The 27,882-nt window shown below is 47.8% G+C and overlaps 1 protein-coding gene across 1 annotated transcript; it reads left to right on the top strand.

The window, feature by feature from the left end:
* Window positions 1–27,580, top strand: TSPAN33 (tetraspanin 33). The gene is made up of 8 exons (XM_060279259.1): window positions 1–230; window positions 12,830–12,887; window positions 13,872–13,999; window positions 15,133–15,207; window positions 19,008–19,103; window positions 22,063–22,191; window positions 24,367–24,528; window positions 26,292–27,580. Exons 1-8 carry the CDS (start codon window positions 123–125, stop codon window positions 26,391–26,393), a joined length of 858 nt encoding a protein of 285 aa, XP_060135242.1. The 5' UTR covers window positions 1–122; the 3' UTR covers window positions 26,394–27,580.
* Window positions 27,581–27,882: the final 302 nt, after the last annotated feature.

Raw genomic sequence — 27,882 nt, 5'->3', positions numbered from 1 at the left:
AAAAACTGGAGCTGGTGGAATTTCGGGTTAATGATCAGCCGCCGAGCCAGGATCGGTGCGGGTCCCGCCAGGAAGGATGGCCGTGCGCGACCTACGACACCCTCGGCGATAGGGCCGCAGCCATGGCCCAGAGGCTGGTGGGGGGCTCGTCTGCCCCCCAGGGGGAAGACTTCTCCTTCGTCAGCCCCCTGGTCAAATACCTGCTTTTCTTCTTCAACATGGTTTTCTGGGTGAGCGCAGCAACGGGAGGGTTAATAACTCGCACGGAGTCGCCGGCGCCTTGCGCCGGATCGGACCCGCTGGCCCACCTGGTTCAGCGTTGCCTGCACTGGCTGGCAGCAGCGGCTCTGCAGGGAGGGCTTGAGGTGGTGGTGGGGAGGCAATTCCCGGCTCTACGCGGGAGGAGGTGGCATTGGGAGCGGGGCTTGCGCCTGGGACCTTCTGCATGCAAAATGGGAGGGGGGTCTCTGCGGTCTCCTTCGGGGCCCCCTGGGGCACGTGAGGATGTGCACACACGTGTATGCGCTGGTCCATGGGTGGTGCGTCGAATGGAATGTGCGGGAGAGGCGATGCGCGGGTTCCGCTTCTGCCTTTGAAAGAGAGTCCTGACCTGCACTATAATTTCTCTGTTGTTTCGCCTCCGTTAAGAGGCTCGTGGGAACGCACTGCGGTGCCCCTGGAGTCGGTAATAGGGGTGAGAAGGACAATCTGATGTTATTGCAGTGATTTCCAAGCTTGATGGCGAATGCCTTCCCAAAGTCGTGTTCACACCAGGTGTCTTAATTGAGATATATATGTACCTTAATTGAGATACTGTCCTTCTGAACTTGAAATGGAATTTAATGGCTTTTATGGGGTATTCCACCCCCCTCCACGAGTTTTCTTGGCTCTTATAAAATCTAGTGTAATTTGTTGCATTTCAGCCTTATTAGCCTCCTTGAAGCTTTGCCATCAAACTGTGATACAAATCTAAATGGCAATAGAACAGGATATAAATCTAAAACTCGCATGACGTGGGAAAGGTTCTTTCCGACCTTGAGTCAAACTCAGAGTAGACCCATTGGAAGAAACGGACTTAAGCGGGCTTGCTCCGAGTTTGGCGGACGTTGCTCCAAATGACTTCTCTACCTGTTGTAATTTATTAACTTATGTGCTGCTTAATGGCCTAAGTGGTTTGGAATGATAAAACCATTTATACACACACACACAAAATGCCCAATTAAACAATACCATCAAAACATGGAAACGAGCATCCATAATTAAAAAGTGCAAAAATTTCAGCGCATTAAACAATTAACATCTTGTTCTAATTATATACCATTTCTGAGTAATTGCATGGAGCAATTGCATGGAGTTTTTAAAAATTGGGGTGTGGGCTATGCCCTTTGCTCTAGATATCAAAATTTTTGAAGTGCTTCTCTCAAGTTGCCCTTTTCAATGTAATACATTGCAGGGTGTTTTTTCTCTCTAGATGACCCCCAGGGCCCCTCCCAACTCTGGTTGTATGGTCTCCATTAATTACTATTTGAGCGCAAGCTTTTCCTTGCCACCTGCCTCATGCATCTCATCCTGACCTGCTAGGCCACTTTGTCCAATTAACTGTTTCCATTAGAAGGGCTCTTTATCCTAGATTGGTTTTAATTTAAATCCTTAGTTAACCGTTTCATCTGCGTCTGCAGGGGATAGGCAATTACCAGGGCGCGTGTAATTGCTCCTGGGAGGCCATAAGCAGCTTTTAGGTGAGCGCGGTAATTTCGTTCAGGCTGCGTCAGCCTGCCGATTCCCCCTTTGCTGAAACTCTCCTCGGCTTTTATTTATTGGAAGAAATAAATCAGGGTCCCCGAACTAAGGCCCGGGGGCCGGGTACGGCCTAATCACCTTCTCAATCCAGCCCCTGGACCGTCCAGGAATCAGCATGTTTTTACATGAGTATAATGTGTCCTTTTATTTAAAATGCATCTCTGGGTTATTTGTGGGGCATAGGAATTCGTTCATATTTTTTTTTTCAAAATATAGTCCGGCCCCCCACAAGGTCTGAGGGACAGTGCACCGGCCCCCTGCTGAAAAAGTTTGCTGACCCCTGTTAAATGGTCCGCTCAGCCGTAGCTGGGACCATGGAGAGCTCCTGTCTGTCACATGGTAGAGCTCACTAGGCAAAATGGCGTCCTCTAGACGGTGCGGAACTATAACTCCCATCCCCTCCCCATTGGCAATACTAGCTGGGGCTGATGGGAATTGTAGTCCACAAACATCTGGCATGAAGCACATTTTTATTTTCACCCTTCCATGCGCCTGTTTTACAGTTTCATTTTCCATCTTTAAATTTTTGCTTGCTGTTAGAATTGTCGTATCTGTTTTATGTACATCTTTGTTTCCCCAACTTGGGTCTCCAGCTGTTGTTGGGTTTTTTTGGACTACAACTCCCATCATCCCTAGCTAGCAACACCAGTTGTCAGGAATGATGGGAATTGTAGTCCTGGAGACCCAAGTTGGGGAGAACGCTGGTATGCGTTATAAAAATGAAATAGTAATAATAATAAGAACTTAACCAAACAACAGAGATTTGTGGCACCACAAAAACTTCCTATACAATCCTGTGCAGGACTACTGTACTGAGAGAGTGCTGGGAACTTACCTCTGAGCAGTGCTTACCTTTGACTTTAAGGAAGTTGCACACACCAGGAAATAAATGAAGTTTGTTTAGAACATGAAATGAGACAGTATATTGGTGCTGCTTCAGGAAAGCAAGTTCTATATCTGCGGGCAGAACATCAAACATCACAAACACACCATCTTAAAGAGTAAAAGAGTCCCTAGCTACCCCAAGCCTGAGGGCTGGGCGTGACAATTTCCCACTGTACTCACCCCAAAAGAAAAATTGTAGAGTTGGAAGGGAACCCTAGGCTCATCTAGTCCAACCCTTTGCAATGCAAGAATCCCAGCTGAAGACTCCATGAGAGATGGCCACCCAGCCCCTGTTTAAAATCCTCCAAGGAAGAAGAAGAATCCTCCAGATCCGAAGGGAAGCTATTGAACAGCTCTCACTGTCAGAAAGTCCTTCCTGATCTTGAGTCGGAATCTCCTCTCTTGTGACTTGAAGCCATGGGTTCGAGTCCTACCCTCCGAAGCAGGAGAAAACGAGCTTGCTCCATCCTCCATGTGCAGAGGCACCAACACCTAGGGGTCCAGGTCCCATCACACACACACACACACACACACACACACACACACACACACCAATAAAAAGGGAGAACATAGACCTGACCTTGAAGCCTAATGGAACACAAAATCATTGTCTGGAAAGCTGTGCCTTCTGCAAGAGTTCTGCTTTCATCTCAAATTCCTATACCTGTCGGGCAGCAGAAATCTCTCACCCATTGCTTGGTCCAGAGAAGCACAGATCTGATTGTTGCAGAGCAAAGAAGGGGTCCCATAGGAGCTGTGAGCTACCCGATGAAAATTAGGGGTTTAAGCACTATTTTGGACCAATGTAACCCTACGGAGAGGGGAGCTGTCTTCCTTGAGAAGTGAGCGACTTAACAGCTTCATTGCTTTGCACCTCTGCTTACGGTACTTCCGACAAGTTGGGTGCCACAGGGTTCTGTCTTGGGCCCAGTCTTATTCAACATCTTTATCAATGACTTGGATGATGGGCTTGAGGGCATCCTGAGCAAGTTTGCAGACGACACCAAATTGGGAGGGGTGGCTAATACCCCAGAGGACAGGATCACACTTCAAAATGACCTTAATACAGGCATGTCAAACCTGCGGCCCTCCAGATGTTTTGGACTACAATTCCCATCTTCCCCAACCACTGGTCCTGCTAGCTAGGGATCATGGGAGTTGTAGGCCAAAACATCTGGAGGGCCGCAGGTTTGACATGCCTGCCTTAACAGATTAAACAACTGGGCCAAAGCAAACAAGATGAATTTTAACAAGGAGAAATGTAAAGTACTACACTTGGGCAAAAAAAATGAAAGGCACAAATACAGGATGGGAGACACCTGGCTTGAGAGCAGTACATGTGAAAAGGATCTAGGAGTCCTGGTAGACCACAAACTTGACATCAGTCAACAGTGTGATGCAGCAGCTAAAAAAACCAATGCAATTCTGGGCTGCATCAATAGGAGTATAGCATCTAGATCTAGGGAAGTAATAGTACCACTGTACTCTGCTCTAGTCAGACCTCACCTGGAGTACTGTGTCCAGTTCTGGGCACCACAGTTCAAGAAGGATACTGACAAGCTGGAACGTGTCCAGAAGAGGACAACCAAAATGGTCAAAGGCCTGGAAACGATGCCTTATGAGGAACGGCTTAGGGAGCTGGGTATGTTTAGCCTGGAGAAGAGAAGGTTGCTACCAAGGAGTGTGGTGGAGTCTCCTTCTTTGGAGGTCTTTAAGTGGAGGTTTGACAGCCACCTGTCAGGAATGGTGTTTCCTGCTTGGCAGGGGGTTGGACTGGATGGCCCTTGTGGTCTCTTCCAACTCTATGATGAAAATTAGGGGTTTAAGCACTATTTTGGACCAATGTAGCCCTACGGAGAGGGGAGCTGTCTTCCTTGAGAAGTGAGCGACTTAACAGCTTCATTGCTTTGCACCTCTGCTTACTGTACTTCCGACAACTTCCTGTCTGTTCAACTATTCTGTTTGCTACATTTGAAGCTGAGAGGACATGACCCTGGTGACAAATTCCTTTAAAAAAATAAACATTGAACAATAACATACAAATAACACAGATACGACATAGAAACACATAGGATACAATCCAAACAAGGTATCTTACCCATCTCTGTGACTTCCCTCCAACATGTCTCGACTTCCTTAATTTTTAATTAAATTGTCGTTGCATTTCTAAAAATCTTCATCTCTTGAAACCATTTCTAATTTTTATTCTCGCCTTTACATACTTAATCTATTCATGATAACATATATTTTTGTTCTCACAACCACTTTACATAGTTCTAGTTACAGGTAGGTAGCCGTGTTGGTCTGAGTCGAAACAAAATAAAAAAAATCCTTCAGTAGCACCTTAAAGACCAACTAAGTTTTTATTTTGGTATGAGCAACTCATTAGCAAGCTTAAAACCATGGAGCCACCTGGAATGAACAGAGACATAGGATTCTTATCTCATTATACATGATCAAGCTTTCCTTAGCACCTCAGCCCTTGCTTTCCCCCCACAAGACCAATTGCAGCCATTAACAGTCGTTAACAGCCATCAACAGGTTTACCACTCCTACCAGCCCATCACCCATTCCCATCACCCCCACTCTCTGAATATACATAAGGGTCTGGCTCTTCTGTTTCAAGAGTATCTGACGAAGTGTGCATGCACACGAAAGCTCATACCAAAATAAAAACTTAGTTGGTCTTTAAGGTGCTACTGAAGGATTTTTTTTTATTTTGTAAGCACTTTACATATTCAGTCTATGCCTATTAACATACTGTATTCTTTTTAGAACAGCAATTTTCTTATTTGTAAATATTTTTATTAATTTTATAACAAACACAAAAAGAACAAAATACAAAAGATACAAAAAACTTTAAAAGAAAAAAAGACAAAATTAAAAAGTGAAAACCAAGAAAAAACAGAAAAACAATTCTTTAACATTTAATCCAATATATATCTTACCCTGCCGACTTCCTCCTTTCCCCCCCCCCTTCCACGTTTCTATTCCTGTCTATTACAACACTCTCTACTTCTTAATCTATTTCTTCTTCTAATATACCTATAGTACCGTAGATGTTTTCAATAATTATTTTACGTTTAAGACTTATTTCCTTCTCACAAACTCTTAATGCTTCTTCAGCATCTTTGAGTATCCACTTCCCTTATTGTCCATTTTTAATCTTATATTTCTCTAAATAAATCTTAAATTTCTTCCAGTGTTCTTCCACCGTCTCTTCTCCCCGGTTCAGACAGTTCCATAAATTCTATCAGCTTCATCTGCCAATCATCCACCATAGGTAGATCTTCAGATTTCCAGTTCCTTGCTAATACAATTCTAGCTGCTGCTGTGGCATACAGAAAAAAAGGTAACATCCTTCTTTGGCAATTCTTTCCTTGTAATTCCGAGTAAAAAGGCCTCTGGGTTCTTAACAAACGTGTTGTTAAACACTTTCTTCAACTCATTGTAAATCTTATCCCAGAAGCTCTTTACTCGGGGACAAGTCCACCACATATGGTAAAAGGTCCCTTCCATTTCTTTGCATTTCCAACATTTATTGTCCTTATTGTGATATATCTTTGTCGTTTTCACTGGAACAGCAATTTTCCATGTATTCTTCAAAGCATTTCCATTCTGATTTTAGTTCTTGATTTGTTTGAGATCTTATGGCTGCTGCTAGCTTTGCCAGCTCTATGTATTCGCTTGATTTACAAATCTATTCTTCTTTAGAGGGTACTGTCTCACCTTTCCATTCGCTGGCTAGGACTATACTGGCGACTACTGTAGCATATAAAAAGATTCTTTTCTTGTTCTGTAGAATATCATTCCCTGTTGTTTAGTCGTTTAGTCGTGTCCGACTCTTCGTGACCCCATGGACCATAGCACGCCAGGCACTCCTGTCTTGCACTGCCTCCCGCAGTTTGGTCAAACTCATGTCCGTAGCTTCGAGAACACTGCCCAACCATCTCGTCCTCTGTCGTCCCCTTCTCCTAGTGCCCTCCATCTTTCCCAACATCAGGGTCTTTTCCAGGGAGTCTTCTCTTCTCATGAGGTGGCCAAAGTATTGGAGCCTCAGCTTCACGATCTGTCCTTCCAGTGAACACTCAGGGCTGATTTCCTTCAGAATGGATAGGTTTGATCTTCTAGCAGTCCATGGGACTCTCAAGAGTCTCCTCCAGCACCATAATTCAAAAGCATCAATTCTTCGGCGATCAGCCTTCTTTATGGTCCAGCTCTCACTTCCATACATCACTACTGGAAAAAAAAAACCTGAGGCATATTTATTGGGCATAATAGGGAATGATACATCCCAGTAGTGATGTATCATTCCCTATTATGCCCAATAAATATGCCTCAGGTTTTTTTCCTGTGGAGATCTTGAGCATTTTCTTTAACTCATCATGTATTATGCCCCAGAAGATTATAATCTTTTCACCAGACGTTCCTTCAGCCATTGTTTCCTACAAGTGAAACTCGGAAAATTAGAACATCGTCAAAAAGTGCATTTATTTCAGTAGCGCAGCTTAAAAGGGGAATCCAATATATGAGATAGATGCATGACATGCAAAGCAAGATATGTCAAGCCTTTATTTGTTGTAATTGTAATGATTTGTTGTTAGGCAGGTCAATTATAAATGGAATGTAATTAATGAAATGTAATAGCGATGTTTACTTTTGTTTATTTTTGTATTATTGTAACTATTTGTTTTATTACTGTGAAATTTCCAAAAGAAAGCATTTGTAAAAATTAAAAGAAAAATGAAAAGTAATAAGTTGCATTACTGAAATAAATGCACTTTTCGACGATATTCTAATTTCCCAAGTTTCATCTGTACATCCTTAATTTACCTTTGGATGAAGGTTCTATGGTCTATCTTTATGTTTTTCGCCAGATCCACCGACGAAAACCTGGCACAGGAGGCAAGCACACTTAGAATGAATGAAACAATTCCTTTTTTAAAAATGTGAAAATTGCGTCTGTATTTGTTTTAATGTGGCAAAACGAACATTGGAAAGAGACTGTTACAGGGTCGTGTCCAAAAAATAGCCCTACAAGAATGTGCTGTGAACACAAGGATTTCTGCTCGGTCAGAGAAGTCCTGTCCCCCTTCCCCCCCCCTGCGTAACCCTTAAAATCTGTGCTAGGGGTTCTTCCAACCCTCCGGAGCAGATTTGGGGAGGGAGAGCTCAATTGTGCAAGTAATGGAAGTGGGGGAAATGGATACTTCCTGCACCAACTGAGTTTCATGATCATATATCGTCGGTGCTTGTAGGATTTCAGCATGGGGAGGGGATACATTTGGCAAGACCTGTAGAAGGAGGGTGAAAGTGGGGGAATGTTGTCATAGAATCATAGAATCATAGAGTTGGAAGAGACCACAAGGGCCATCCAGTCCAACCCCCTGCCAAGCAGGAAATACCATCAAAGCATTCCTGACAGATGGCTGTCAAGCCTCTGCTTAAAGACCTCCAAAGAAGGAGACTCCACCACACTCCTTGGCAGCAAATTCCACTGCCGAACAGCTCTTACTGTCAGGAAGTTCTTCCTAATGGTTAGGTGGAATCTTCTTTCTTGTAGCTTGAATCCATTGCTCCGTGTCCGCTTCTCTGGAGCAGCAGAAAACAACCTTTCTCCCTCCTCTATATGACATCCTTTCATATATTTGAACATGGCTATCATATCACCCCTTCACCTTCTCTTCTCCAGGCTAAACATACCCAGCTCCCTAAGCCGTTCCTCATAAGGCATCGCTTCCAGGCCTTTGTCGCTGTTGTCGTTTTAAAAAATGAGGAAACAACTGATAAATGCAAGAGAAGAATGCACAGCCACAAAACTGAGGAACCGTCCACAGATTCCTAGGAAGCACAGGCCAGAGAGTTTCCCCACTTGTCTCACATTTTCTAGGTACTGAAAGCAGAACTACGCGCTGCATGAAGAATGATTTCCTCCCTTGGGTGTTGAACTGGTGTCCCTTCCTTTTACCATTCTCATTCCCTTCCTTTTAACATCTCTGGATGCCACGAGGCCTGATGGGAGTTGTCGTCGGAAACACCCAAAGAGTGCCAGGTTGGTCAAATCACCTGGACTACGAACTCACAAAGGGAACCTTAGGCAAAACAAACCGGAGGCCGCCATCTCTCTCATAGCACCAGGCTTGCCCTATAGGGCCGCTAATCTCCACTGGATGACTACAAAGGCCGCCGCTATTTGTGACCCGGAAACTACAACTAATCCAGAATGCGGCAGCTAGACTGGTGACTGGGAGCGGCTGCCGAGACCACATAACAATGTAGAAAGACCTACATTGGCTCCCAGTACACTGTACGTTTCCGAGCACAATTCAAAGTGTTGGTGCTGACCTTTAAAGCCCTAAACGGCCTCGGTCCAGTATACTTGAAGGAGCGTCTCCACCCCCATTACAGGTAGGTAGCCGTGTTGGTCTGAGTCGAAGCAAAATAGAAAAAAATTCCTTCAGTAGCACCTTAAAGACCAACTAGGTTTTATTTTGGTATGAGCTTTCGTGTGCATGCACACTTCTTCAGATACACTAGAAACAGAAGTGTCAGACCCTTATATATATACAGAGGGTGGTGGGGGTGGGTGGGAATGGGTGATGGGCTGATGGGAGTGGTAAACCTGGGATGGCTGTTAACGACTGCTGATTACTGCAATTAGTCCTGGGGGGGGGAAGCAAGAGCTGAGGCGCTAAAGAAAGCTTGATCATGCATAATGAGATAAGAATCCGATGTCTCTATTCATCCCAGGTGGCTCCATGGTTTTAAGCTTGGTAATGAGTTCCAATTCAGCAACTTCTCTTTCCAGTCTGTTCCTGAAATTTCTCTGTAATAAAACAGCTGCTTTGAGATCTTGTATAGAATGTCCTGGGAGATTGAAGTGTTCTCCTACTGGTTTCTCTGTCTTGTGGTTCCTGATGTCAGATTTATGTCCATTTATCCTTTGGCGTAGGGTTTGGCCTGTTTGTCCAATATAGAGAGCTGAAGGGCACTGTTGGCATTTGATGGCATACACAATGTTAGAGGATGAGCAATTAAATAGTCCTGAGATGGTATGTTGGATGTTGTTGGGGCCAGTAATGATGTTGTCCGGGTGTATGTGGCAGCAAAGTTGGCATCTGGGTTTATTGCAGGCTCTGGTACCAGTGTCCATGTTAAGTCTGGTGGTTGTATTATTATGGGTGAGGAGTTGTTTAAGATTGGGTGGCTGTCTGTAGGCAATGAAAGGTCTTCCTCCCAGAGCTTGAGAAAGAGAGCTGTCATTGTCCAGGAGAGGCTGTAGATCTCTGATAATGCGTTGTACTGTTTTAACTTGGGAGCTGTATGTGATGACTAGTGGTGTTCTGTTATTTTCTTTTTTGGGTCTGTCTTGCAGCAGGTTCTCTCTAGGTATCAGTCTGGCTCTGTTGATCTGTTGTTTAACTTCATGAAGTTAATATCCACCTGATGAAATATCCACCTGAATTAAAATGGGCAATTGGGTGTATGTGGCCTTTGCCAGCTGGCGCCTTCCCGATGCTTTGGACTACAACTCCCACCAGCCCCTGCCACTGCTGGTCTATGTTCCTGGGGGCTGATGGGAGTTGTAGTACAAAACTGCTGGACGCCACCGAGTTGGCAAAGGCTGGGATGTCTTGAACACATATCCATGGACAGCCTGGAATGCCGTGTCCAGTTTTGGGCACCTCAGTTAAAGAGATGTCCCACATAGAGATTTCTCAGGAGGGACCAACAACAAACATGTTTACCTGGGGGTAAATCTAGTCAGACCTATGGGCACATAAGGGATTCCCCCAAATGTTGCCCAAATGGTCAGGGACAGCGGGAGTTGGGAGTCCCAGGCACATCAGTCGTCGGCCACAGGTTACCCATCCTTGCCATAAATACCTGCCTTAGGAATTCATGAGGTAGTAGCTGCTTTTCCAGCATTGCGGTGGGGGGCTGGACTAGATGACCCATGGGGGTCCCTCCCAACCCTATGATTCTGTGGACTTGTTGGGGCTGACCTCCCTCGGGTGTTGAACTGGTGCAAAGTTGTAGAGGAAGTCTTTGTGGTGCCACAACAAAGCGCTCTCTCTCTCCCCCCCCCTGTTTTTTAAATTATGGGTTCATTTTATAATGTACAGAAACAGAGGTAACTACAACGATGGGTGGAAATTTTTAACAAATGGAAAACGAAACCGTAAAACAGGCACGTGGAATGAGGGGTTGTGCATGAATTAAAGTAGCAGAACTCCACAAAGCTCAGCTGCTATGCGTGACTTAACCTTGGCTCCGCTGAATGAGGCTGTAAGAAGAAAAGGAAAGGCCTTTGTGCCAAGGACTTGAGGGTTTCCCCTCCATCTCTCTCTCCCTCCCTCTTTCTCTTTCTCTCTCTCCACCCCTCTTTTCTTTCCTGTCCTCCAGGTGTCAATACAATTGCAGCAGCTAATTGCCCACTTAAGCACCAATGCCTTCCTTCAGATCCCACGCTTTTCAATGCCAGGAGGAAGAAAAGGTGGCTCTCGGCAAATGATCCCTTTGCGGCTACTAGGAAGGATTTCTGACACGGGCAGGCTGCATTTTGGGTGCCAGAGTGATACTATTCAGCTGGTACCTGGTTAGCAGGGAGGTGTCAATCGTGGCTAGGCAAACTAAGGCCTGGGGCCCGGATGTGGCCCAATCGCCTTCTCAATCCGGCCTGCGGACGGTCCAGGAATCACCGTTTTTTTACATGAGTAGAATGTGCCCTTTTATTTTCAAATGCATCTCTGGGTTATTTGTGGGATATAGGAAATCGTTCATTCCCCCACCCCACCCCCAAAAATATAGTCCGGCCCCCGACAAGGTCTGAGGGACAGTGGACTGGCCCCCTGCTGAAAAAGTTTGCTGACCCCTGGTGTTATTGAAAGGGAGGAGAATCGGTGATGGGGTGGCAGGGTGGAGAGGATGATGAATTTTAAAGAAAGGAGCCCCTGCTGGATCAGACCAATGGTCCATCTATCCAGCATCCTGCCTCTCCCCTCCCGCGGTTCCCAGAAACTGGTATGCGGAATCATAGAATTGCAGAGTTGGAAGGGACCCGAGGGTCATCTAGTCCAACCCCCGCCAATGCAGGAATAGGCAGCTGTCCCATGCGGGGATCGAACCTGCAACCTTGGTGTTATTGGCACCGCGCTCGTATCATCACAAATACCCCCTGGATTGTGGCCTGCTGGCTGCAGGGGCTGATGGGAGTTGGAGCAGCAGCTGGAGAGTTGCGCCCGGCTCTGCCGTAGAGGTTGATGCGCAGAGCAGATGGGAGACTTGTGGGAGTTTGAGGATACCCCAAGGGCCATCTAGTCTGGCCCCCTGCAGTGCAGAAACCGCAGCAAATGCAAGGCGGGAATCGCCAGTGTTGAACTCAGCCGCAGCCAGAGGTTGGGGATTAGCGGAGTTGAGTTCAGCAACATCTGGAGAGATGTTGACAAGTTGTGGAAGGTGTGCAGAGGAGGGCAACCATAGGATCATAGAGTTGGAAGAGACCACAAGGGCCGTCCAGTCCAACCCCCTGCCAAGCAGGAAACACCATCAAAGCATTCCTGACAGATGGCTGTCAAGCCTCCGCTTAAAGACCTCCAAAGGAGGAGACTCCACCACCACTCCTTGGCAGCAAATTCCACTGCCGAAGAGCTCTTACTGTCTGGAAGTTCTTCCTAATGTTTAGGTGGAACCAAGATGACCGAGGGCCTGGAAATCAAGCCTTCTGAGGAATGGTTGAAGGAGCTGGGTGTGTTCAGCCTGGAAATGGAGACCGAGAGGAGATATGAGAGCCATCTTCCAATATCTCAAGATCTGTCACAGGGAAGATGGAGCAAGCCTGTTTTCTCCTGCTCCAGAGGGCCAGACTCGGATTCAAGCTACAAGAAAGGAGATTCTGACTAAACATCAGGAAGAACTTTCTGTTCCCTGAATGGGAGAGGTTGGATGGTCGTCTCTCATGGATGCTTTCGCTGAGATTCCTGCATTGCAGGGACTTGGACTAGAGGAACCTTGGGGTTCCTTCCAGCTCTACAATTCTGTGATTTTAGGTTCTCATTTCCCCTTGTGAGTCAGGGATGGTTGTAGTGATGGCCTGGTCTCTGGCCTGGCGCTCTTGACATTCTGGCCTCCTTTGCCTTGGCAGGTGATCTCCATGGCGATGGTGGCAGTGGGAGTCTATGCCCGCTTGATGAAGCACGCAGGTAAGGAGCACAAGCAGTGTGCCAAGCAAGGGCTTGCAGACTCGAAACTGTTGGGCCTTTGAGTGTGTCGATTGCTTACTTGAAACACCTTCCTTGTTTGGTTTTTCAAGCTTTATTGCTCTTTTCGCTTTCAAAAGCTATTTCCTTTGTATTTATGATTCTAAGTTGTCCCCAAATAATAATAATAAATAATAATAATAATAATAATTATTATTATTTATACCCTGCCCATCTGGCTGGGTTTCCCCAGCCACTCTGGGCGGCTTACAACAGAAAAATGAAATAAAACAATTAAACATTAAAAGCCTCCCTAAACAGGGCTGCCTTCAGATGTCTGAGGGCGTTCCACAGGACGGGCGCCACAACCGGCTGTCCTCTTGTATAAATAAAGTATATTATTCACTGTATCATATTGTAGATTTCAACGGAACAAGGTTAATACTCCAGAAATCCTTGTCTTTAGACTTTGTGAAAGGGTTCTGTGAAACTATAACGACTCTTCATGTGGATTGCTTGGACCTGATGAACAGACGCAGGTGGAATAAACATTAGCATATATTTGGACCTGATCCATGAGTATGAATTGATCTACCGGCTCTTCCGCTTTTCCTGTCGAATTTTATGACTTATTTCTGTTCAAATCTACAATATGACACAGTGAATAATATACTTTATTTATGCAAGAGGACAGCTGGTTACGTCTTGTGTGGGTATTGTTTTACGTAACCAAAGGTTTGATGTTGTCTTGTCAAAAAAGTAGACCACAAATGCTGCCTTTTGGCCACCACCACATTTAAGTGAAAGGGAGCATAAAACACTGTTGTTGAGGACAGAATCATAAGAGTTGGAAGGGACCCCCAAGGGTCATGTAGTCCAACCCGCTACAACCCATAGGTGTGCTTAGCCATAGCCAGCAGGGAGAAGCTGTTGGGACGGGACGGAAATGCCTGCCTTTGACTCCCTGCTCTTCCTTTCCCGCTGCAGAAGCGGCCATGGCTTGCCTCGCTGTGGACCCCGCCATCCTGCTGATTGTCGTCGGCGTCCTGATGTTTTTCATCACGTTCTGCGGCTGCATCGGCTCCCTGCGGGAGAACATCTGTTTGCTGCAGACGGTGAGAGGCCCTGGGCATGGTCCCCGGGAGGAAGCTGGGGAAAGGCAGCGTAACGCTGGTTTCAAACACTTCCTGCAGCCTGGGCATCCTTAAGCGAAGGGAGCCCTTGCCACTGGAAGTGTGCTCTCGGCTTGTGATTTTTGCCCATCTTGGTTAATATAGACGGGTCTTCCACAATGGTTCCCCCCCCCCAATTGCTCTCCACAAAATGCCCCCTGACAGGGCCGTGGGATTTATCATGAAATGGGTGGCGCTGTGGTCTAAACCACAGAGCCTAGGGCTTGCCGATCAGAAGGTTGGTGGTTCGAATACCTGCGGCGGGGTGAGCTCCCGTTGATCGGTCCCTGCTCCTGCCAACCTAGCAATTTGAAAGCACGTCAAAGTGCAAGTACTGTAGATAAATAGGTACCGCTCCAGCAGGAAGGTAAGCGGCATTTCCGTGCGCCGCTCTGGTTTGCCAGAAGCAGCTTAGTCATGCTGGCCACATGACCCGGAAGCTGGACGCCGGCTCCCTTGGCCAATAAAGCGAGATGAGCACCGCAACCCCAGAGTTGTCCGTGACTGGACCTAATAGTCATGGGTCCCTTTACCTTTATCTTTCCAACCTTAGAATGTAAAACCCATTGGAGCCGGGAAGGCAGGGCCCTCCAGCTGGTGGGAAGCTACAAAGCAATTGATCTGTACGTTTCTGAACCCAATTCAAAGTGTTGGTGCTGACCTTTAAAGCCCTAAATGGCCTCGGTCCAGTATACCTGAAGAAGCATCTCCACCCCCATCATTCTGCCTGGACACTGAGGTCCAGCTCTGAGGGCCTTCTGGTGGTTCCCTCCCTGTGAGAAGTGAAGCTACAGGGAACCGGGCAGAGGGCCTTCTCGGTGGTGGCGCCCGCCCTCTGGAACGCCCTCCCATCAGATGTCAAGGAAATAAACAACTATCTGACTTTTAGAAGACATCTGAAGGCAGCCCTGTTTAGGGAAGCTTTTAATGTCTGATGTTTTATCATGTTTTTAACATTCTGTTGGAACTGCAGTGAGGGAACCGCCAGAAGGCCCTTGGATCTGGCCTCACCCCCTTCAGCATTGACCTGCCATTGACTCTGTGATCCTCCGCTCATGAGATTCTCTCCCCTGCAGTTCTCGGTCTGCCTGACGTTAATCTTCCTGCTGCAGCTGGCGTCGGGTGTCCTGGGGTTCGTCTTCTCCGACAAGGTAGCTGGTGTACGGAGGCAAATGTTCCGGGTGGGTGAGAGTGGGAAGGTGGCTTGAAAGGTTTTGCGTGGGGCTGAAGTGAGCAGCATTGTTCCCTGAAATGTCTCTAAGCTGCCCCTTTGGAGACGGGTGTTCGGGGGTGGGGTGGGGTGGAGGAACGGGACTTGACATGTTCATGGTTAGAATTAAATACAGTGGTACCTTGGTTCTCAAACTTAACATAGCTGCCAAGTCTCCTGTTTTCCCCGGGAAATCCCCGTTTTTCCAGCTGTTCCTAGCTGAAAAAACCGATTTTTTTTGTTTTTCCAGGTTTATTCTGGTGCGGCAGCCATTTTGGAACTGGGCGGAGCATGCTCAGAAGCGACTTTTGATGCTGCTCTGCCCAGTTCCAAAATGGCTGCAGTGCGACTTCTGGCGCGGCGGCCATTTTGGAACTGGGCAAAGCAGCATCAAAAGTCACTTCTGAGCATGCTCCGTCCAGTTACAAAATGGCGGCAGCGCTACTTCCGGTCTGCTAATTCCAGCCCGGTCCCTTATTTCTCTGACTGCAACTTGGCAGGTATGAACTTAATCCGTTCCGGACGTCTGTTCCCAAACCAAAGCGTGCTAAAACCAAAGCTCGCTTTCCCACAGAAAGTAATGCAAAATGGATTAGTCCGTTCCAGACAATTAAAAACAACCCCAGTTTTGCTATCTAATGAGACCATTGATCCATAAAATGAAAGCAATAAACCAGACTGCAGTCTACAACCCGGTATAAAAAAACTAGCAGTGATCTACCCATTGCCATTGGAGTGAGGAGATGGAAACACTTAAACTGGGGGGACGAGGAGTGGTGTGTGGGGTGGTGGTGGGGAAGGCTAACTGGATGCAGGAGAGGGGAGAAAAGGGAGGCAAAAGTTCTCCCCCTCCTCAGGCAAGCCAGCCCCCCCCCCGCATGTTTTCTGGTATCTGCCCATGCTCCCCATTCACCTGGGCGCATAGCTGCCAAGTTCTCCCTTTTTTAAAGGGAAATTCCCTTATGCTGAATAGGCTTCCTCGCGAGAAGGCTATGCCTGGGTGGTACACGGCGGCAGCACCGGAGCGCAAAGAGGAAGCGGCGGTGGCTGCTCTTGGTTGCGCTCATAGCCGCTGGACACTGAGCCAGGTGTGCTGGAGCCTGTGCATGGTGCAAGCTCCCTGATCTCCTGTTCAGCAAAATAATAACAACAACAACAACAACAACAACAACAACAACAACAACAACAACAACAACAACAACAAATTTATTATTTATACCCTGCCCATCTGGCGGCTTCCAACAAAATATTAAAATACAATGGTCTGTTAAATATTAAAAGCTTCCCTAAACAGAGCTGCCTTCAGGTGTCTTCTAAAAGTCTGGTAGATGTTTTTCTCTTTGACATCTGGTGGGAGGGCGTTCCACAGGGCGGGTGCCACCACCAAGAAGGCCCTCTGCCTGGTTCCCTGTAACCTCACTTCTCACAGGGAGGCAACCGCCAGAAGGCCCTCGGCGCTGGACCTCAGTGTCCGGGCAGAACGATGGAGGTGGAGACGCTCCTTCGGGTATACTGGACCGAGGCCGTTTAGGGCTTTAATTGTCAACACCAACACTTTGAATTGTGCTCGGAAATGTACTGGGAGCCAATGCAGATCTCTCAGGACCGGTGTTATATGGTCTCGGGGGCTGCTCCCAGTCACCAGTCTAGCTGTCGCATTCTGGATCAGTTGTAGTTTCCGGGTCACCGCGCTGCCTCGCCTGGACCTCACTTGGGGTTGGGCTTGGGATGAGGGAGGGAGGGGGGCAGCATAGTTCCCCCAACACACGCTCCCCCCCCAAAAAAAAACACTGCCTCTGCGCGTTGGGGGTGAGTTGCCAACTTCCAAGTCTCCCTACCCTGGAGGCGCTTCCATCCCAGCAGACGGAAGGGAAGGGAAGGAAGCAGCGGCAGTCTCTGCTGGGGCCAAGCCGCTCGCTCAAATCGGAAGTGTGCACTCAAATTGGAGCATGTTCGGCTTCTGAAAAAAATTCCGAAAACCGGAACACTCATTTCCGGGTTTGAAGTGTCCGGGTTCCGAGCAGTTCGAGAACAAAGCTGTTGGGAAACCGAGGTACCACTGTAGGGACGTAGACTGAAAATGCCGTCCCAATCTCTGAGTGGCAAGAGACTCCAGGCACTTATTTGGGAATTTGTTTCCTCGGAACAAAGGTCAGCGGATTCTGTGCTGTTTTAGGATGTATTGTTTTATTTGCACATACTGTATATGCAACCTGATCCTGAGATGGACCACAAACTTGACATGAGTCAGCAGTGTGATGCAGCAGCTAAAAAAGCCAATGCAATTCTGGGCTGCATCAATAGGAGTATAGCATCTAGATCTAGGGAAGTAATCGTACCACTGTATTCTGCTCTGGTCAGACCTCACCTGGAGTACTGTGTCCAGTTCTGGGCCCCACAGTTCAAGAAGGATACTGACAAGCTGGAACGTGTCCAGAAGAGGGCAACCAAAATGGTCAAAGGCCTGGAAACGATGCCTTATGAGGAACAGCTTAGGGAGCTGGGTATGTTTATCCTGGAGAAGAGAAGGTTAAGGGGTGATATGATAGCCATGTTCAAATATATGAAAGGATGTCATATGGAGGAGGGAGAAAGATTGTTTTCTGCTGCTCCAGAGAAGCGGACACGGAGCAATGGATTCAAACTACAAGAAAGAAGATTCCACCTAAACATTAGGAAGAACAGTAAGAGCTGTTCGACAGTGGAATTTGCTGCCAAGGAGTGTGGTGGAGTCTCCTTCTTTGGAGGTCTTTAAGCAGAGGCTTGACAACCATCTGTCAGGAATGCTTTGATGGTGTTTCCTGCTTGGCAGGGGGTTGGACTGGATGGCCCTTGTGGTCTCTTCCAACTCTATGATTCTATGGAGTGGCTCACAGCATTCGCCCTCAGCAGATCTTGCTTTTGCATTCATCACAGCTTTGCTAATATCTGGCTGGTGGTGGAAGGACCTCCATTTGTTCTGTGGCACAGGCCAACTTCTTTTGCCATGCTGAATTGTGCTTTACTTGTCAGTCAAACCCATTAACGAGGCTCACTGGCTCTCAAAGTTCAGTGTGGCATTGTATGGTACCGTATCCAAATTTCGTTTTGTTTTTATTTGCAGAATAGGGATTGATATTCAAGAGCACTGGCTATTCTTCTGCAGTTCTTCACGATATATTGTTTGGGAACAGGGATTTTTAACTCGGACAGATATGAAAAATCAGAAAAGAGAAGGGGCTAATGAGGATATGAGAGTTTGTTTGTCTCAAATTAGACCTGATATAAATGAGATCAGCCGGCCAAAGCAAGCTCACAACTATCACTGAGTTTGTAAACATACTTAAGGCACATATGCAAGAGGCTCGTTTATAAGTACATTTTGGGAGTTATTACTATTTATTAAATATGTTCTTCTGTAGCTGCATCGCTTTATACTTTCTGACTGGGGCATGATCACATTATACCATACAGTATTAGAAAGTTTTTGAGTTTTAAATTGAGCACTGCTAGGAGTTGTTGTTTCTTGTTTTCCAAGGTATTTCTCGTTTGTTGTGTTTTTTAAATGTATCTTGCATTTCTTGATTTTGATTTGATCCCGTGAAACGCCCTGAGACCTGCAGCTATAGGGGCGGTATACAAATCTAATTAATCAATAGATAATAAATAAATCAATTCAACATCCCTGGCTTGCCTCTTGCAGGGCGGATAACCCTTTTTGCTCTAAACTCGCTCCATAGCCTTGTTCCGATTCCCTTCCAGGCCCGCGGGAAGGTGAGCCAGATTGTCAACAACGCCATCGTGCATTACCGGGACGACTTGGACCTCCAGAACCTCATTGACTTCGGCCAGAAAGAGGTGGGTTTGGGTTTATAAACGGCAAGCCTTTGCCCTGCTTCCAGAAGGTTGCAGGTTGTGGTTGTGAACAGTGCCAGATTTATGTACAGTATAAGCTCAACAAGCTCTAGCTTAGGGCCCCACTCTCTTGGGGGCCCCAAAAAAAATTAAAGAGAAAAAACTGGATGTACATTTCCAAAATATAAGATAAAAAACAAACAAAATTAAACCTATATACAGCAACGGTGTTTTGTGTTGTAAGTCATCGGCCCTGCCTTCTAGCCTGCTCCCTAAAATATCACTGGTTTGCTATTATTATTTCATGTTATAGCAAGTTTCTAGAGACTAGATTACGAGTCTTTGTAAATTGTGTTTCCAATAACTTTTGTTATTGCCAAATGCCAATGTGTTTCCATTATTAAGTTTGCTATGAATAAAAAATCATTTTAAGTTAGAGCTTAATCATTATTTCACTATTAATATACTTCTTAATTGTGGCACTGTGGGTTAAACCACAGAGCCTAGGGCTTGCTGATCAGAAGGTCGGCAGTTCGAATCCCTGCGACGGGGTGAGCTCCCGTTGCTTGGTCCCAGCTCCTGCCAACCTGGCAGTTCGAAAGCACGTCAAAGTGCAAGTAGATAAATAGGTACCGCTACAGCGGGAAGGTAAAAGGCGTTTCCGTGCGCTGCTCTGGTTTGCCAGAAGCGGCTTTGTCATGCTGGCCACATGACCTGGAAGCTGTTCGCCAGCTCCCTCGGCCAATAATGCGAGATGAGCGTGCAACCCCAGAGTCGGTCACGACTGGACCTAATGGTCAGGGGTCCCTTTACCTTTTTATTAATATATTTCTTCTTAATTGTATTTCACTTCAACAATTACTTTGATAAAATACATATTTTGCGATGTGCAAATGGCTTTAGATACGTATTAGGTCCATAAAATGACCATATAGCATATATTCCACACAAAAAACAGTAACCATTTGTTAATAATAATAATAATAATATTTATTTATACCCCGCCCTTCCCAGTCAAGACCGGGCTCAGGGCGGCTAACAACAAATAATATCAACACAAATATAAAAGAAACAATTCAGTTAAAACAACAGAATAATGCAATGTTAAAATTCAATTTTAAAATTAAAAATCTACGAATAAGAGGGTAACCGTGGGGTCAGACTGCGTCAGTCCGAAGGCCAAACGAAACAGCTCTGTCTTGCAGGCCCTACGAAAAGATGACAAATCCTGCAGGGCCCTAGTCTCCTGAGACAGAGCGTTCCACCAGGTTGGGGCCAGTACTGAGAAGGCCCTGGTCCTGGTCGAGGCCAGCCTAGCCACCTTGTGACTCAGGATCTCCAATATGTTACTATTTGTGGACCGTAATGTCCTCTGTGGGTCATACCAGGAGAGGCGGTCCCGTAGGTACGAGGGTCCTAAGCCGCATAAGGCTTTAAAGGTCAAAACCAGCACCTTGAACCTGATCCTGTACTCCACCGGGAACCAGTGCAGTTGGTAAAGCACTGGATGAATATGATCCCGCGGCCGGGACCCCGTAAGGAGCCTCGCCGCGGCATTCTGCACCCGCTGGAGTTTCTGGGTCAGTTTCGAGGGCAGCCCCGCGTAGAGTGAGTTACAATAATCAAGGCTAGAGGTGACCATCGCATGGATCACTGTGGCTAGATCAGGTTGAGAGAGATAGGGGACCAACTGCTTAATGCGGCGGAGATGGAAAAATGCCACCTTGGCTGTGGTTGCAACCTGCGCCTCCATGGAAAGGGAGGCATCCAAGGTTACCCCCAAGCTCTTGACAGAAGGGGCTGACACCAATTGAGCCCCAGCGAAAGATGGAAGTTGGGCCCCCCGACCCATGTCATCCCGACCCAACCAGAGGACCTCTGTCTTTGAAGGGTTTAGCTTCAGCTGACTCCCATGTAGCCATCCAGCCACAGCTTCCAAGCACTTGGTCAATGTGTCCGGGGCCGAGTCAGGGCGGCCGTCCATCAAAAGATAAATTGTTGTTGACAAAGGACAGCTGGACTTCTTAAGGGCCCCATTACCTCAGGAGCTTAGGGCCTCATCAAACCTAAATCTGGCCCTGGTTGCACAGCAGAGACAACTGAACAGCCCAAGAGGCTCGGACCGCACTCAGTACATCTCCTGTCCCAGGGGCCTAGCACTGCAAAGTAGGTTTCCAGGGCTGACCTATCCTGAAAATGTGCTTTCCAAATGTGTGTGGGGTCCTTCTTATGCGCGTGGCACTGATTGGCTGGCCTCTGTGACATCACAGAGGTGCGAGGGAAAGTGGCTCAGCTCTCGAAAGAAATATCTGTCAAAATAAAAGCCATTCCTGAGCAAAATGGCTCCAAATTCCCAGCGCTCAGTCTGTTCAAGGGAGGCAGCTCAAACCTTTAATGAGTTCTCTTCTACTATTCTATTTTATTTTTAAAATTAAATTTGCACGCCGCCCTTCCACCTGTTGATTATGGTTCACAACATAGAAACGCAAGATAATAATAAAAGCCCGCTAGCTGCCCGGCTCGTAATAATGGGAAGCAACGGAATGACTTGAGAGAATTTCTTCTCTAGGAAGTGGATACTTCAGAAGATGTGGAAACACTGAATGATAAAATAAAATGGGCCCGGCGCACAAGAGCTCCTTTGTAATCAAATGTCACAGCTTTATTATTTACACGACTAAAAATGCACACAGAGGAAGGACTCCCTGCCCATTATAGAACTTTTTGGTTAACTTTAAACTGTTCTGTTGCCCTCTGTACCAAAATATAAGAACTATTATTTGGCTGTTGCTTTGTATGTATTGCCTAAATACCAGCTTCTGCGTTTCGCTATTCATCTATATGAAAAATTTCAAATTATTTTCTGTTTGAAAAGGGAAGGGGGAGTGTCTAGAGACCCTCTCTGATGCCTGCTTCTGTCCAGCTCCTCTGCCCTGACACCTCCTCTTCCTTCCCTTTGCAGTTCAGCTGCTGCGGTGGCGTCTCCTATAAAGACTGGTCCCAAAACTTGTATTTCAACTGCACGGCCCACAACCCCAGCTGGGAACGCTGCTCTGTGCCTTATTCCTGTTGCCTGCAAACTGACGACCAGGTATATCGTAGAGCCACGCATCCGATCCATTTGGAAACACAGTAGAAAGAGAATCTTCAGAAGCAGAAGGAATATACTACTACTACTAATAATAATAATAATTTATTTATACCCCGCCCATCTGGCTGGGTTGCCCCAGCCACTCTGGGCAGCGTCCAGCAAAATATTAAAATACAATAATTCATCAAATATTAAAAGCTTTCCTAAAAAGGACTGCCTTCAGATGTTTTCTAAAAGTCAGATAGTTGTTTATTTCCTTGGCATCTGATGGAAGGGCGTTCCACAGGGCGGGCGCTACTACCGAGAAGGCCCTCTGCCTGGTTCCCTGTAACCTCACTTTTCGCAGGGAGGGAACTGCCAGAAGGCCCTCAGAGCTGGACCTCAGTGCCCGGGCAGAATGATGGGGGTGGAGACGCTCCTTCAGGTATACTGGGCCGAGGCCGTTTAGGGCTTTCAAGGTCGGCACCAACACTTTGAATTGTGCTCGGAAACGTACTGGGAGCCAATGTAGGTCTTTCAGGACCTGTATTATGTGGTCTCGGTGGCCGCTCCCAGTCACCAGTCTAGCTGGCGCATTCTGGATTAGTTGTAGTTTCCGGGTCACCTTCAAAGGTAGCCCCATGTAGAGCGCATTGCAGTAGTCTAAGCGGGAGATAACTAGAGCATGCACCACTCTGGCGAGACAGTCCGTAGGCAGGTAGGGTCTCATCCTGCGTACCAGATGGAGCTGATAGACAGCTGCCCTGGACACAGAATTGACCTGCGCCTCCATGGACAGCTGTGAGTCCAAAATGACTCCCAGGCTGCGCACCTGGTCCTTCAGGGGCACAATTACCCCATTCAGGACCAGGGAGCCCCCCACACCTGCCCGCCCCCTGTCCCCCCGAAACAGTACTTCTGTCATCAGGATTCAACCTCAAATCTGTTAGCCGCCTTTGCTACAGAATTCCCGCAGGGGAAGCAAGCACTCTCTAGGAAGTCCAAGAACTCTCTGTGTACTAGCCCTGTGCTTGTCCAGCAAAATGTGCATTTGTGATTTAATAATAATAAGAAGAAGACGACGAAGAAGAAGAATTTTATTATTTCTACCCCGCCTATCTGGCTGGATTTCCGCAGCCACTCAGGGCAGCTCCCAGCACATATAAAATGTCAAACCTTAAAAACTTCCCGATACAGGGCTGCTTTTTAGCCTGGTCCGGCAAGACCCCGTGATGGCTGACACCTGCTTCTTCCCTGACGGCAGTCCTTCTGGGCAATGGCCTCAGCCTTACCTGAAAATACCTGGGAGGTTCTGTACGCAAGGCAGACTCTCGACTCCCCTTGCCCCTAGGGTAGGGGAAGACGAGGGGTCGTCCCCATAGGTAATGGATGCAGCAGGATGCCAGAGTCGCTCTTGGCTACCGATTTTTTTGTTTTTCCCCGGTTTATTCTGGCGCGGCGGCCATTTTGGAACTGGGCGGAGCATGCTCAGAAGCGACTTTTGATGCTGCTCTGCCCAGTTCCAAAACGGCTGCAGTGCGACTTCCGGCCTGCTATTTCCGGTATCTGGCTTTGACTAATGCTGATCAGAAGGTCGGCGGTTCGAATACCTGCGACGGGGTGAGCTCCCGTTGCTTGGTCCCAGCTCCTGCCAACCTAGCAGTTCGAAAGCACATCAAAGTGCAAGTAGATAAATAGGGACCGCTACAGCGGGAAGGTAAACAGCGTTTCCGTGTGCTGCTCTGGTTCGCCAGAAGCGGCTTTGTCATGCTGGCCACATGACCTGGAAGCTATACGCCGGCTCCCTCGGCCAATAATGCGAGATGAGCGCACAACCCCAGAGTCGGTCACGACTGGACCTAACGGTCAGGGGTCCCTTTACCTTTACCTTTTAATTGGCTTAGACTTTGACTAATTTTCCTGTTCATTCAAAGTCTTCCCATGTCCTCTTTCATCTCTCTACAAAACAATTCAAATGCCATGGCTAGCGGCCTTTCTTTTCAGGCATACAACGGCCACGACAGATTCTAACAGTTCATTCTTTTCAGTACCTAAAAGCAGCTAGTTCTGTACTGTAAAAGGCAGGGACAGGCTCTTTTAGTTCAGCTAGGCCGGTGACTCAGAAGAAAATGGAATCGTCAAACGATACAATTTTAATAAGTTATTATTTTCTCCGACACGCTTCTTCCCATGCAGTCGGTCATCAACACCATGTGCGGACAAGGGATGCAGGCGTTCAACTACCTGGAGGCCAGCGAGTTCATCTATACCAACGGCTGCATTGACAAGCTGGTGAACTGGATCCACAGCAACCTCTTCCTCCTGGGTGGAGTAGCGCTGGGATTGGCCATTCCCCAGGTAATCGGCTTGCCCCCTCATCGTGCGTGTTGTTTAGGGTTTGGGAGCTGCTTCCACCATGGTGGGGCACCAGTTGGCATTGCCCCATGGCAGGGCCTTTTCGGTGGTGGCTCCCCATTAGCGGAATGCCCTAATTTGCGAGGTGCATCTGCCTCCCTTTTTGTTGGCTTTCAGGAAGAACCTAGCACATTCCTGTTGGGGTGGTTGAAAGGCAACCCTGAAATCCAAGACCACCCTTGGAATACTGTGTACAGTTCTGGTCGCCTCGTCTCAAGTTGGATATTGTAGATTTGGAAAAGGTTCAGAAAAGGGCAACCCACGTGGTCAAGGGGATGGGGGGGGAAGGTTGCTACCTTTGGGGCTTTTTAGTTTAGAAAGTCGTTTCCCAAACTTGCATCTCCCAGCTGTCTCCGGACTACAATTCCCATCATCCCTGACCACTGGCCCTGCTAGCTAGGGATGATGGGAGTTGTAGTGCAAACACAGCTGGAAACCCAAGTTTCGGAAACACTGGTTTAGGGGGAAAGCAAGCATGATGAAAGTTTATGTGGCATGGAGAAAGTGGGCAGGGAAACATTTTTATCCCTTTAACACTAGAAGTCTTGGGCATCCTATGAAGCTGAAAGTTTGAAGGCTTGGGACAGCAATGGCCACGAGCTTAGATGGCTTTAAAACAGGATCATCCAGATTCACGGAGGAGCCACAATAGCTATGCTCTCTCTCTCTCTGCGGTCACAGGCAGCAACGCTTCCGAATCCCAGTTGCTGGAAACCGCAGGAGGGGAGAGTTGCTCTTGTGCTCAAATCCTGCTTCCCATGGGCGACTGGTTGGCCACTGTGAGAATAGGATACTGGCCTAGATGGGCCACTGGCCTGATCCAGTTGTTATGCTCTAGTACAGGGGTCGGCAAAGTTTTTGCGGCTTGGCTGGTTCACGGTCCCGCAGACACCGTGTTGGGCCGGAGCGCACATGCAAGCTTGCGCAAATGCATGTGTATGTTTCCGAGCACAATTCAAAGTGTTGGTGCTGACCTTTAAAGCCCTAAATGGCCTCGGTCCAGTATACCTGAAGGAGCGTCTCCACCTCCATCGTTCTGCCCGGACACTGAGGTCCAGCTCCGAGGGCTTTCTGGCGGTTCCCTCGTTGCGAGAAGCCAAGTTGCAGGGAACCAGGCAGAGGGCCTTCTCGGTAGTGGTGCCTGCCCTGTGGAACGCCCTCCCAACAGATGTCAAAGAGGAAAACAACTACCAGACTTTTAGAAGACATCTGAAGGCAGCCCTGTTCAGGGAGGCTTTTAATGTCTAAGAAATTAGTGTATTTTAATGTTTCTGTTGGAAGCCGCCCAGAGTGGCTGGGGAAACCCAGCCAGATGGGCAGGGTATAAATAATAAATTATTATTATTATTAGAGGAGGCATGCACAGCTTCCCATTGGCTGCAGGAGCTTCCTGTAGCCAATGGGAAGCCGCCCAGTGTCACGGGAGGCGGTCCCCGGGCGCAGGGGCGCCCGGGCCAGTTAAATGACCCCCATGCGCCGCTTGTGGCCCATGGGCCTTAGGTTGCCAACCCCTGCTCTAGTACCACAATGCTACCTGAATGTCCTTCCTTTGCATCTGGGGGTCACCAGCTTGCAGAGTTTGCCCACCAGGTTTGTTTACAGCCTGGGCAAGTCTCCGCTGCCGCCCAGAAGCTCCGTTTAAAGCCGCCTCCCTTTTTGCTGCGCTCACTGTCCTGTCCCCTCTTGTGTTTTGTTTCCTCTTGCAGCTGGTTGGGATCCTGCTCTCCCAGGTCCTTGTCAACCAGATCAGAGACCAGATTAAGCTGCTGCTCTACAACCAGCAGCACCGAGCCGACCTCTGGTACTGAAAGGACTTGCCTGCGGGGAAACAAGAAATAAGAAATGTATTATTTGTGGCCTTCCCCATGACCAAACCCTTGCCCGTCTCCCTGGGATCCAAGATGGCTCCCCCACAGGAAGTGACCTCATTCCATCGGACTGGATTGCCCGAGCCACTCCGGGCGGCTCTTTTGAAGGCAGCGTCAACATCAAAACGGTGCGCTGCTAATTGTCTTACAGCAGCGGCTAATTTTAAGCTGTGACAGCTCCTTCCTGCAAGGAATATCTCGAAGGAAGCTTGTTCACCCTAGAAGAGGAATGAGCACCTCCCCAGCTTTGAACCTCTCCAGGAAGCTTGAAAACACACTCTTCCCCTCCCAGATGCGAAGGTTTTTTTTATTTCTTTTAAAGAGGAGAGGAGGGTAAAGAGTCGGAGCTGTCGGCCGATGAATCTCCACCTGCATTTTCCATCTGTGGATAAAGCCCGGCTTGAGAAGGGAGCCGCTGGATTTGAGCTCCAGGCAGGAGCTGGCCATGGTTCTTGGCTACTTCGTTGGGGTGGAAAGATGGGGCAGGCAGGTCGGGGCATTGACCAAGGCCCCCACTTGCCTCCTGCTCCCTCCTACTGGGGAAGAAAGGTGCCTTCTTGAACCCTCAACCCATCCTTGCAAACGATGCTCCGACTTTGTAATATATCAGGAATGTGTTCCTGTCCCCCCCCACACACACACACTTCCCCTGGTTTAACTTTCCTAAAGGGAACAGGAGACAGGCAGGATCAGAGCGTCTTTGGGAGGTGGGGTGTCCTTGCTGTGACCGACCCCTCCCGGTGCTTGTGAAAAGCAGAACTCTTTCACCACGACCAGGAAAAACGAGGAGCACCCGCTGCCTCGATAAGGTCCCATAGGAGCAGCAAAATGGAAATTCTGCGGGGGTTTCCCCGGCCCCAACCTGATCCAGCAATGCGGGGTCGGAGCTGAGCCATAGAGGGAAAGGAAGAGGGCATCTTGGAGTGGAGGAAAACTTGAACCTTAAATGGAGGCAACATGACTGTAACAGCATACCTGCCAAGTTGCTGTCCGAGAAATAAGGGACCAGGCCGGAAGTAGCAGACCGGAAGTAGCGCTGGCGCCATTTTGGAACTGGGCGGAGCATGCTCAGAAGTGACTTTTGATGCTGCTTTGCCCAGTTCCAAAATGGCCGCCGCGCCAGAAGTCGCACTGCAGCCATTTTGGAACTGGGCAGAGCGGCATCAAAAGTCGCTTCTGAGCATGCTCCGCCCAGTTCCAAAATGGCTGCTGCGCCAGAATAAACCGGGGAAAAACAAAAAAATCTGTTTTTTCAGCTAAGAACAGCTGGAAAAACGGGGATTTCCCGGAGAATACGGGAGACTTGGCAGCTATGTGTAACAGACCAATGGGTAAGAGAGGTCTAAGATGTCCAAGAGAGGCCTCATCGGAAGCAGGAAAGCAGCGGAACAGCCTCCCCTAGGACCAAACCCTTGCCCATCTCCCTGGG

Source organism: Zootoca vivipara, chromosome 10 (assembly GCF_963506605.1).
Source record: "Zootoca vivipara chromosome 10, rZooViv1.1, whole genome shotgun sequence".
Classification (NCBI taxonomy): domain Eukaryota; kingdom Metazoa; phylum Chordata; class Lepidosauria; order Squamata; family Lacertidae; genus Zootoca; species Zootoca vivipara.
Note: the sequence above shows the minus strand (reverse complement) of the source record. Positions and strands in the feature narration are given on the sequence as shown.

Coding starts and splice junctions, on each gene's coding strand:
- TSPAN33 (XM_060279259.1), top strand. CDS start 123: ATGGCCCAGAGGCTGGTGGGGGGCTCGTCTGCCCCCCAGGGGGAAGAC. Junction 15,208..19,007: donor GGTTCGTCTTCTCCGACAAG/GTAGCTGGTGTA, acceptor ATTCCCTTCCAG/GCCCGCGGGAAGGTGAGCCA. Junction 24,529..26,291: donor TGGGATTGGCCATTCCCCAG/GTAATCGGCTTG, acceptor TTCCTCTTGCAG/CTGGTTGGGATCCTGCTCTC.